Source organism: Microtus oregoni, unplaced genomic scaffold (genome assembly GCF_018167655.1).
Source record: "Microtus oregoni isolate MIOR12 unplaced genomic scaffold, Mior012 000236F_ref0000158, whole genome shotgun sequence".
Lineage (NCBI taxonomy): Eukaryota > Metazoa > Chordata > Mammalia > Rodentia > Cricetidae > Microtus > Microtus oregoni.
In genome coordinates this window covers 154410-166191 of record NW_024544903.1, presented here as the reverse complement: position 1 = coordinate 166191, position 11782 = coordinate 154410, and the positions used below count along the sequence as shown (strand labels likewise).

The 11782-nt window shown below is 49.9% G+C and overlaps 1 protein-coding gene across 1 annotated transcript; it reads left to right on the top strand.

The window, feature by feature from the left end:
* Nucleotides 1-4080: 4080 nt before the first annotated feature.
* LOC121445636 (transcription factor SPT20 homolog) lies at nucleotides 4081-10464 on the top strand. The gene is made up of 2 exons (XM_041647787.1): nucleotides 4081-5251; nucleotides 10343-10464. The coding sequence occupies exons 1-2, from the start codon at nucleotides 4081-4083 to the stop codon at nucleotides 10462-10464; spliced, it is 1293 nt and encodes a 430-aa protein (XP_041503721.1).
* Nucleotides 10465-11782: the final 1318 nt, after the last annotated feature.

The following is an 11782-nucleotide window of genomic DNA, read 5'->3' as shown; positions in this document are numbered from 1 at the left end:
GTGTCATTGCTGTATGTAAATCTAAACATTAGAGAATCTAAACATCTGTCAAAAAAGAACTGGCAAATTTCAAGGCAACAAAAGGATTGGAAAATGAGATTCTATAAATAGTCAAAGAAATCTAACAACATAAAAAAATAGAGAGAGCGAGAAAGAAAAAGAAAGAAAGAAAGAAAGAAAGAAAGAAAGAAAGAAAGAAAGAAAGAAAGAAAGAAAAGAAAAGAAAAGAAAAGAAAAGAAAAAAGAAATAAAGAGAAAAGCTGGGGTTGGAGAGATGGCTCAGCAATTACGAGCTCTGGTTGCTCTTCCAGAGAACCTGGGTTCCATTTCCAGCACCCACCTGGCCACTCACAACCTCTGGAACTCCAGGCCCACAGGGATCTGATGCCTTCTTCTGGCCTCCGAGGGTATTACACATGTGTGGTACAAAAACAAACGCGTGGGCAAAACACCCTACACAAAATAATAATAAAAAGAAAAGAAAAACTAGAAACACATAGGAAAATAAAAGCTAAGTAGTTGTGAATAAGAACGCCACGTTACTCTGTCTCGGAAAAAAAAGAGTGCCACGTTACTGGGCGATGGTGGCGCACGCCTTGAATCCCAGCACTCAGGAGCAGAGGCAGGCGGACCTCTCTGAGGCCAGCCTGGTGTACAAGAGCTAGTTCCAGGACAGTCAGGACTACACAGAGAAGCCCTGTCTCGAAAAACCAAAAAAGAAAAAAAGAAAAAGAAAGAATGCCATGTTATGTGTCTAGCTATATGAAAAGCCTGGGGCAGGAATAGGAAGAAGCCTTGTGATAACTCACTCTTAGCATCCGGGCGAACATGGCCACACCCGCTGAGGACCTTATAGGGTGCCTCACACCTGCTTGTTAGAAGGCCCGTACCCTGTCCCTTTAAAAGGCGGAACTCTGCCTGCCTCTCCCACTTCCTCCTCTTCGCCTTTCTCTCTCTACATCTCTCTTCCTCTCCCTCTCTCTTTCTCTCTCCCTTCCCTTCCCCCAGTCCCTTTATCTCAATAAAACTCTCCACTTAAGTGCTGTCTACCTGGCATGTCTGTCCCTCACCGCCGTGGGTTCTCACCTGCCACGATTTAGAGCCACCAGCTGCCAAGGTCCCTCTCGGCAGAATTGTATCACTCACACCAAGCATACAGTGACTTTCTTAGGTATGCCAAATGGGTATCAGAAGCAGCCTAAACAATGGCGACAATAGATTCCAAATACAGATTTGTTTGTTTGTTTGTTTGTTTCGAGACAGGGTTTCTCTGTGTAACAGTCCTGACTGTCCTGGAGCTCACTTTGCAGACCAGGCTGTTCTCGAACTCACTGAGATCTGCCTGCCTTTGCCTCCCGAGTGCTGGGATTAAAGATGTGGGCAATCACATTATTTTTTACAGACATAGTCTCACTGGAGGGTGGTAGCAGCGCATGCCTGTAGTCTCAGAGGTAGATGCAGGTGGATCTCTGGGTTCGAGGAAAGAGGGGGGGGGGAGGGAGGGAGGCAGGGAGAGAGAGAGAGAGAGAGAGAGAGAGAGAGAGAGAGAGAGAGAGAGAGAGAGAGACCCTCAGGTGACTTGTACGGCCAAGCTGGCCTCAAACTGGTTATGTATGCCAGGCTGGCCTCGAACTACCAGAGATCTGTCTACCTCTTCCTCCCACAGATTGGTTCTTTTTTTTTTTTTGGTTTTTCGAGACAGGGTTTCTCTGTGGCTTTGGAGCCTGTCCTGGAACTAGCTCTTGTAGACCAGGATGGCCTCGAACTCACAGAGATCCGCCTGCCTCCCGAGTGCTGGGATTAAAGGCGTGTGCCACCACCGCCCGGCTCACAGATTGGTTCTTAAAGGGCCCACCCAGACAAATAAAATGGTGCACGATGACTCTGCAAGTTGTTCGGGTGTGAAATGGTGGATATCGAAACTGTAACAAAAAAATTTGCTACGCGCGCTCAAGCCCCCAAAACCTTCCCGCCTCTCCTGCGGAAACAGGGCGGGCCCTGGAAAGGAAGTTTGAAAAGGGACACGCCTACCCACGAGGCTATATAAGGAGGGCGAGCCCGAGCGCGGCATTCAGCGTGCAGAAGGCAACAGGGGAAGACGACGCGGCAAGCTTGCCGCTCGTCAGCCCCATCAGCCCTTCACGTCCATTTTGCAGCACAGAGCGCACCAGGCCGACCCACCTGCAGTGAGCGACGAAGAGCGCCAAAGGTATGGATGCTTTTAAAAACTTGCAAAATTTGCCGGGCTGAGGTGGCGCCCTTTAACCCCAGCCCTCGGGAGGCAGAGGCAGGCGAATCTCTGTGAGTCCGGCAGCTTTTCCACCACAGAGCGCCCCAGGCCGACACAACGGCAGCGAGAGCCATATTTCCCGATGGTGGTGGCGCCTGCCCGCCTTTAACCCCAGCCCTCGGGAGGCAGAGGCAGGCGAATCTCTGTGAGTCCGAGGCCAGCCTGCTCCAGGGCAGCTTTTCCACCACAGAGCGCCCCAGGCCGACACACCGGCAGCGAGCAGCGAGCGCCAAAAGTACAGACGCTTTTGTAAACACTAGGACAATTTTTCCTGGCGGTGGTGGCTCCCGCCTTTAACCTCAGCACTTGGGAGGCAGAAGTAGGCGAATCTCTGTGAGTTCGAGGCCAGCCTGTTCTTTTTCCAGTACAGAGCGCACCAGGCCGACACACCGACGGTGAGCGCCAAAGGTATGGATGCTTTTAAAAACTTGCAAAATTTTTCCAGGCGGTGGTGGTGCCCTTTATCCCCAGCACTCGGGAGGCAGAAGTAGGCGAATCTGTTAGTTCGAGGACAGCCTGGTCCAGGACAGCTTTTCCACCACAGCGCACCAGGACAACACACCGACAGTGAGCACCAAAGGTATGGATGCTTTTTAAAAACTTGAAGAATTTTTTCGGGTGGTGGGGGCGCCCTTTAACCCCAGCACTCGGGAGGCAGAAGTAGGAGATTCTCTGTTAGTTCGAGGCCAGCCTAGTCCAGGATACCTTTACCAGCACAGAGCGCACCAGGCTGACACACTGGCAGTGAGTGCCAAAGATATGGATGCTTTTTAAAAACTTACAAAATTTTTCCAGGCGGTGGTGGCGCCCTTGAAACCCAGCACTTGGGAGGCAGAAGTAGGCGAATCTGTTAGTTCGAGGCCAGCCTAGTCCAGGATACCTTTACCAGCACAGAGCGCACCAGGCTGACACACTGGCAGTGAGCGCCAAAGGTATGGATGCTTTTAAAAACTTGCAAAATTTTTCCAGGCAGTGGTGGTGCCCTTTATCCCCAGCACTCGGGAGGCAGAAGTAGGCGAATCTGTTAGTTCGAGGACAGCCTGGTCCAGGACAGCTTTTCCACCACAACGCACCAGGACGACACACTGACAGTGGGTGCCAAAGGTACGAATGCTTTTTTAAAAACTTGGGGAAGGGCTGGAGAGATGGCTCAGTGGTTAAGAGCACTGTCTGCTCTTCCAGAGGTCCTGAGTTCAATTCCCAGCAACCACATGGTGGCTCCAAACCATCTGTAAAGAGATCTGGCGCCCTCCTCTGGCGTGTGGGTATAAATGGAGGCAGAAAGTTGTGTACATAATAAAAACTTGGGGAATTTTTCCGGGTGGAGGTGGCGCCCTTTAACCCCAGCACTCAGAAGGCAGAAGTAGGCGATTCTCTGTTGAGTTCAAGGCCAGCCTGGTCTACCTGGTCTACAAGAGCTAGTTCCAGGATAGTTAGAGTTGTTACACAAAGAAACCCTGTCCTGAAAAAAAAAACTTGCAAATTTAAATGTAGCTCTTGGTTCCTTTGGCTTGTCTTCGCAGTTAAGTCAGGGTCTCTCGGTGCAGCCCAGACTGGTTTGCCCATGCCTAATCCCCCAGAATCTAATCCCCCAGAATACAGTACAGGAATTGGCAGCATCTGCATCACACCAACGGGAGGCAGGTTTCTTGGGGTCCGTATTAAATTCAAAGTGTACACTCCTACACAGAGTTGTAAAGTTTTGCCTCACCGTTGATAGAACTGCCATGATTTCTACCTGTTCACCAATACTTTTTGTTTTTCTTTAAGGGCCCCGATTTTCTATTAGGATGGAACAAACTTTACAGGACACTTTGGAGGGGGGCGATGAGACTGTTCAGCAGCAACCCCCTCCACTGAAACCCGCGTCTTGTGGGGAAAAATCTCTTCAGGAAAAACTGTATGACATTTATGTGGAGGAGTGTGAAAAGGAGCCAGAAGCAGAGGGCCTTCGAAGCAATGTCAACTTGCTAGAGAAGCTTATGAAGAGAGAGCCATTGCCATGTTTAGTGGTCAGCCTGTACCCAGAAAACCAGGGCTATTCTCTCATGCTCAAGGATAAAGATGGAGTCCTTATAGAGCCCTATCCAGGGCCGTATGTAGGACAGAAACTGCTTGAATATTTGGATGCTGAAGAGTTACCTTCCTTTCTGATTGATATTCTGGAAAAGTCTCCTGTGAATGTTTTTCACAGTGGCTGTGTCATAGCAGAAATCCGAGACTACAGGCAGTGTGGTGACATCTACCCTCCCGAGGAGCCTGCTGCAGAGGCTGCTGTGTCCTCTCCTGCTTGCCAAGTCCGGCATATTCTCTTACGTCCAACGATGCAGTCTCTAGTAAGCGATGTCGAGTCCATGACAAGTGACAGCAGTCAGTGGACCCAGGAAGCAAAACAGGAGCTTGAGAGCCAACTGATCTTAGCTACAGCAGAGCCACTGTGTCTGGATCCTTCTGTTGCTGTCACCTGCACGGCCAACAAATTGCTGTTTAATGAGCAGAAGATGAACACTAACCCCATGCGGCAATGCTTCAAGAGGCATGCATGCCCCTCTCTGGATCAAGAGGAGGTACCATCTGGGTGTTCTTGTCCCCCTGACTTAATGACAACCACTCCTTGCAAAAAGCAGGCAAAAATAAGTCCAGATAACCCATCTGACCTGCAGATTGATGGAACAGAAACATGCAACCAGAGTCCCTGTGAACTGACTGTGCCTTCAGAGATGGACTTGGAGAGCTTTGTTAAAGAGTTGCTATCTCTGCCCTTTGATGAGACTGAACCAACCATCTCAGCAATTCCTGAGGTAAAATATGATTGTATGTTTGATTGTGAGGATGACAGTCAGCTATGGGATAGGAATGAAGATATCATGGAGTGCCTTAATACGCTTCTCAATGAGGAAATAGAGCCACTTCCAGAGGGCAGCAGTGCTAACGCCATGTCTCTCCCTCCTGTTGCCCTGGGTGATTATTCAGATGATTTCCTGACAGGGATAAACACTGAGCCAAGGAAGACAGTGCCTATGTGCCAGGAGGCTGTCCAGAGCCAAGCTAGTTGTCCCAGCAAGATGCCACAGGGGTCCAGTAGCTCAGTCTGTCCTCCTCAGCCCACCCCAGGGAAGAAGTGGTCTTGTAGCTCAGTCTGTCCTCAGCCCACCCCAGAGAAGAAGCGGCCTAGTAGCTCAGTCTGTCCTCAGCCCACCCCAGGGAAGAAGTGGCCTAGTAGCTCAGTCTGGCCTCCTCAGCCCACCCCAGGGAAGAAGTGGCCTAGTAGCTCAGTCTGGCCTCCTCAGACCACCCCAGAGAAGAAGTGGCCTAGTAGCTCAGTCTGTCCTCAGCCCACCCCAGGGAAGAAGTGGCCTAGTAGCTCAGTCTGTCCTCAGCCCACCCCAGAGAAGAAGTGGCCTAGTAGCTCAGTCTGGCCTCCTCAGCCCACCCCAGAAAAGAAGCAGCCTAGTAGCTCAGTCTGTCCTCAGCCCACCCCAGAGAAGAAGTGGCCTAGTAGCTCAGTCTGGCCTCCTCAGCCCACCCCCAGGGAAGAAGTGGCCTAGTAGCTCAGTCTGTCCTCAGCCCACCCCAGGGAAGAAGTGGTCTTGTAGCTCAGTCTGTCCTCAGCCCACCCCAGGGAAGAAGTGGCCTAGTAGCTCAGTCTGTCCTCCTCAGACCACCCCAGAGAAGAAGTGGCCTAGTAGCTCAGTCTGGCCTCCTCAGCCCACCCCAGGGAAGAAGTGGCCTAGTAGCTCAGTCTGTCCTCCTCAGCCCACCCCAAGGAAGAAGCGGCCTAGTAGCTCAGTCTGTCCTCCTCAGCCCACCCCAGGGAAGAAGTGGCCTAGTAGCTCAGTCTGTCCTCCTCAGACCACCCCAGAGAAGAAGTGGCCTAGTAGCTCAGTCTGTCCTCCTCAGCCCACCCCAAGGAAGAAGCGGCCTAGTAGCTCAGTCTGTCCTCCTCAGACCACCCCAGAGAAGAAGCGGCCTAGTAGCTCAGTCTGGCCTCCTCAGCCCACCCCAGGGAAGAAGCGGCCTAGTAGCTCAGTCTGGCCTCCTCAGCCCACCCCAGGGAAGAAGCCGCCTAGTAGCTCAGTCTGGCCTCCTCAGCCCACCCCAGGGAAGAAGCCGCCTAGTAGCTCAGTCTGGCCTCCTCAGCCCACCCCAGGGAAGAAGCCCACAGCCAGTCTAGTGTCATTGTCAGCCTTAAAGAAGGAAAGCAAAATTCCTCTACTGGTGTCACTGGCCCCCATCTCGAGACAGGGCCCCTCATCTCTCAGGTCCGTCACACCAGAGGCCAGGCGAGACCCGCCTCCTGCTCCTCAAGCAGTCAGGGTGGTTCAGCGGACCACTGTGGGAATGAGCAGAGTTCCTCCAGCTGGCCAACCCAGTGCTAGGTCATCAGAAAACAACCCGAAGATCCAGCCCCCCACTTGGACCACTCGTGTTCGCGTGATCCGTTTGGTAAGGTCTACTATGGTGGGTAATTCAACCCAGGTCCCAGTCCGCCTCACTAGCGCCCCAGCTGCTGAGGGAACCAGTCATAATAGCCACATTCCAACCAGAGAACCTAGGCCAGCACAGCGCACCGTGAGGCCACCTGTGCGACTCATTATAAATAATACAGCAAATCCCATAAGTGTAAGGACTCCCCCTGGCTCTCTCATTATGCACACAGACTCTCAGATGTCATCCCAGAGACCACTGCAATTTCCACAGCAGACATATGTATTGATTCCAAAACAGCTGCAACCACCCAGCGCCCCTGTCCCCCAGCAGCCACAGCCAGGGCCAGCAGCTTCCTCCCAAGGGTCTAATCCTCAGCAGGTGTCCTTGCCAGATCAGCAAACTAGTCGCCTTAACAGTGAGGGGCCCAGAGTGGTTCAACAGACCCAGAGGTCTGTGGTATTTCGGGTGAGCTCCACCCCACAGAGCCACAGGCAGAATGTTCGGGCCCAGGGCTTCCAGGTCTCTGCTATCATGGTCCGGCAGGGGCAGAGGCAGGGGCAGACCCAGAATGTGCATGTGCGAATCATACCACGCATAGTGACTGTGTCCAGAGCAGACATTCGGTCCTCTGCACGTGGGAATGCAGCTAGCGAACCCAGTGATAGAGGAACGGGAGGGCAACCAAACCCCCCAAGGTCCTGACTCTTACTTCTCTGTAAAATGTACCAGTATTGAGCTAAATCATTCCTAGTTTTTATTTTTTTGTTGGTGTTTGGAATGTGTCAGTATGTGACTGCTTAAAATGCAAAAGTAAAAAGCTCAATGCCCAAAGTTTTGCGTAGAAACAGAGAAGGGATTTTAAAACCTAGGACTGTTTTGCTTATTTTGCTCCTTGTGTTTGATAAAGGAGTGTTTATTGTAGTGTCCCAGTGTGAATTCACATCTGAAATTTGTTATCTTTAGTAATTCCAGATTGTCATTTAGATAAACATTCAAAGTGCAGTCATAAGGGGCTGGACAAATGGCTCCACAATTAAGAGTACTTGCCGCCCTTTCAAGGGCTGGAGTTTGCTTTCCAGCCCCCACTTCAGTCACCTCCAGCTCCAGAAATTCTGACAGACACTTTTCTGGCCTCTGAGGGGACACACATGCATGTGTCCCTCTCACATAAATAGAATTGAAAAATAAAATAGCTCAAGCGATGGCTTAGTGCTTAAGAAAATGTGTGGCCTTGCAGAAGAGCGGGGTTTAGTTCTTTGTGCCGACATGGTGGCTCACAACCAACTGGAAGTCCAGTGCCAGGGGATATGATGCCCTCTTCTTAGCTGCATGGGCACCAGGTACCTACATGGTTCACATGCATATATGCTGGCAAAACTCCCAAGCACATAAACTTCATATGTTTTTTTAATTGCAACAATATACTTTAAGTTCATAACTTAGCAATAATTGAGAGGCTTATTGTAAATGATGATTAAAAACAAACACACATTTTGCTGTTTTAACAAAAAATTTGGAATGAGTTTTGTCTTCAATGGCTTTTTTTCTCACCACCCCTACCCGCCCCCCTCCCCAGCAAAAACAGGGTTTTTCTGTGTAGCCCTGGCTGTCCTGGAACTCACTCTGTAGACCAGGCCAGTCTTAAGTTTACAGAAATCCTCCTGCCTCTGCCTCCCCCCGAGTGCTGGGATTAAAGGTATGCCTACGCCACCACTGTTGAGGCTGTTTTAACAATTTTATAGTCACAGCTCAGTATTAGAAAGCACAATCCCAAAGCTGTGCCACGTGCTTCTAGAACTAATTCATTTGTTTTCGGGACTGAAACGCTGCACCCCTAAACCATAAAATCCCCCATTTCCTGTCCCCACCCCTGGCTGCTTATGCCTCCAGGAGTCTGAGTGCTCCCAGTACCTCACATGTGTGGAACCATGAGGTGCCTATTATATCAGACAGTCTTTTTCACTTGACATGATGTCCCCAAGGCTCGTGCATGTTGTGCCTTGTGACAGATTTGTAAAAATGATTTTCCTGTTAATATGTAAGGAACTGACTTGTGAACCAGGAGAAATGTCTTTCAGGAGAACTTAGTTTGTCCTTCTTAGTTTAAAAGGCCTGCATGCAGCATCTGAAATGCGATTGCTGCGAGCCCGCTGGAAAAACTAATCCCAAAGGAGACCAGAACAAAGGAAAGTCGTCACACTGAAATGTGTCCGCCCTAGACAGGCACCCTGTGCAAGGGAGTCGGTGGCAGATTTGTTTATGGCCCTCCCAGCCCTCGGAAGGTTTCCCAGCACTCGGGGCTCTGGCCAGCCCCAGCTCTCCTCCAGACCCTGCCACTGGCCTGGAAGAGGCAGTCTGGGATGGCTTGCTGTGGTGCTCCTTGGGAGGCCATTTACCTATTTTAGAACATTCTAGGATACTTGCACCAAGGGAATAAGCACTTGGAAATAACATTTACTGCTCTGCTTCTCCAGTGCCCACAGCCTTCTGAGCTGTAAAGTGGACTGTCGTCCTCCTTCTCCTTCTCCCCCTCCTTCTCTCCCTCCTCCTCCTCCTCCCCCTTCCTCTCCCCTACTCCTCTTCTCCATCCTCCCCCTTCCCCCTCCTCTCCCCCTCTACCTCTTCCCCTTTCCCCCCTCCTCCCCCTTCCTCTCCCCTACTCCTCCTCCCCCTCCCACTACCCTCTCCTCCACCTCTTCCCCTTCCCCCCTCCCCCTCTTCCCCTTCCCCCCTTCCTCCCCTTTTCCTTCCTTTTTCCCCTCTCCCCCTCCTCCTCCCCCCACCCCCGTTTATCCTTCCCCAGTTGTTCAGCTCATTTCAGTTTTCCTGTTTCAATGACCTGAACTGCTCCATCTCTTTTGATCTGTTCCCTTCAGAGAGTCGAGGTGTGCTGGGCTGGAGAGATGGCCTGGCCCTTAAAGGCTAGGCTCACATCCAAAACAGGAGAGAGTCAAGGGGTGATCAGTTCTGTAGGGTTACCCACACCAAGGTAACATTTCCGTTACCGTGATCCTTTCGCATTTATGACATTGGCGGCGCTGTGCAGTCAGCCCCTCTGTCTGTATGCCAACCATGCTCGGCACTTCAAAAGAAGTCCCGGGCCTCTTAGGCACAAAGGGGGAAGGCTTCCTCCCCTCCCCCCAGCCACTTTGCTTTGTGGCCCTATAGATTTAATTGTTCTTAGTGTTTATAGTGTATGACTTATACAGTGTTTGGTACAACGTTGTACATCTTGTGTCTGCCTTTTTGCCTGGCATGTGTTTGATGTGTATTCGTCTTGTACTATGCACCGGCACTTGGAGCCTCTTTGGCACATTCCCTGTGTATGGCCTGACCTGTTTATCTGTGTTTGGGCTGTTGCCATCTTTTGGCTGCTGTGGGTAGTGGTGCTGCCATCATTCAGACACAGGTGTTATTTTGCTGTTTGTTTTGTTCCTTTGTAACTCTTAAGGATAGTCTGCCTACATGAAGTCTGCCTTTGTAAGGGCACATGTATGTTTGTTTGCCTTTTGCCCTAAGAAGTGGAAACACGGCCTGTCCATTCTGAAAGAGATTAGCGAAGGGACGGTGATGTCACTGGCATAAACCATGCTGGGCTTCCGCGGTTGCTCTTCAACAAAGATTTGGCCTCCTTCAAGCCCGCTGGTTCCAGTGGCCACCAGAGTGACAGCGAGCAGACGGGAGCATCCTGGACAACGCCAGGAGTGGAGCCTGCACTCGAAAGAAGTGACATGGTCCAGTGAGCAGTTACAAAGGACTGAGCTCAGCCTCTGAGCCCAGCAGATCTAACCTCAGTGTGCTGCCAGTTTTGGTGTCCTTCCTCCCTTTGCTCTGTAACCAGTCCATTCAGGTACAATAAGCAGAATGTTTTGCTTGAGAGATGTGTCCTTTGTTTTCAGACAGGCAAATAAATTCATCTTTGTTTCCAATTTCCATTTAGTGGCATCTGTTTGTTTTCATCCAGTGATCCCCATTGTGGTGACAATTTGTCTCTATCCAGGATCCTATCCCCATATTTCTTACCTCTCAACTAGTAGGCTGACAGACGGCAGCCCCAGAGAGCCTCCTGTCTGCTCCTGCCCCAGGAGGGGTCTCCAGAGTGCTGCAAAGCACAGCTGATTAGCTCCACGGTGCTGGCATCTGAACTCAGGGCCTTGTGGCTGTGCAATAATTTCTCTTAACCAACGTGCACTTTCTCCACAGGATTATTTTGAATGTGCTTTTTGGTATTCATGTCCTTTGCCAAGACTCTATTTAGTCCAGTTTTCTTATTGACTTGAATTAGACCTTTGCAAAGTATTTTAAAGACCTATTTACTACAATTGTTATTTTTCCCCTCTGCTATTAAGTCTTGTTAGTTTATTGTGGCCCACTTTTATGATAAAGTTTTCTATATGTATGAGTTTTTCCTTTGTCATTCTAGATCGTATTTTATGCCTCGAGTCCTTTTTTGGCTCCTGAGATTTTTGCATGAATTTACCAATGTTTCCCTCCAGTTATTTGTGGATTCCTATTTACATTTAAATTTCTGATCCAAATAAAATGCTATCAATGTAAAAAAAAATAGAATATGAAGTTCCAGATGTGATAGCTCACACTTGTAATGCCAGCATTCGAGAGTCTGAGGTAGGACTGGTTGCCTGAGCTACAGATAAACGCGCAGTCTTGACCCTGCTCCACAAAATAGAACCATGAAGGGGCTAACACAAGTTAGCCTGCTATCGTTTCATGGATGCTGAAAGAAGACAAAAGAATATCGGGTCGAGACAGGACTTTATTATTTATAATGTAGCAAGCAGCAGTGAGAGATAGGTTATTGATTCCTTTCTCCCTAAAGTCCCATGACTGCAACAGTAATATGGGCCCAGGTAAATGTTGCACACACAGGGATGTGTGTCACAGCTGACCAATCCAAATGCAGGAAAGAGCAGCGCTTTTACTATTTTTTAGATTTATTTATTTGACATGTTCAAGCATTTGCCTGAATGTATATCTGCACCACGTGTGGAGTGGATGGAGGGTGGGGTGGGGGGAGTGGGAATGGGGATAGTCATGTAAAAT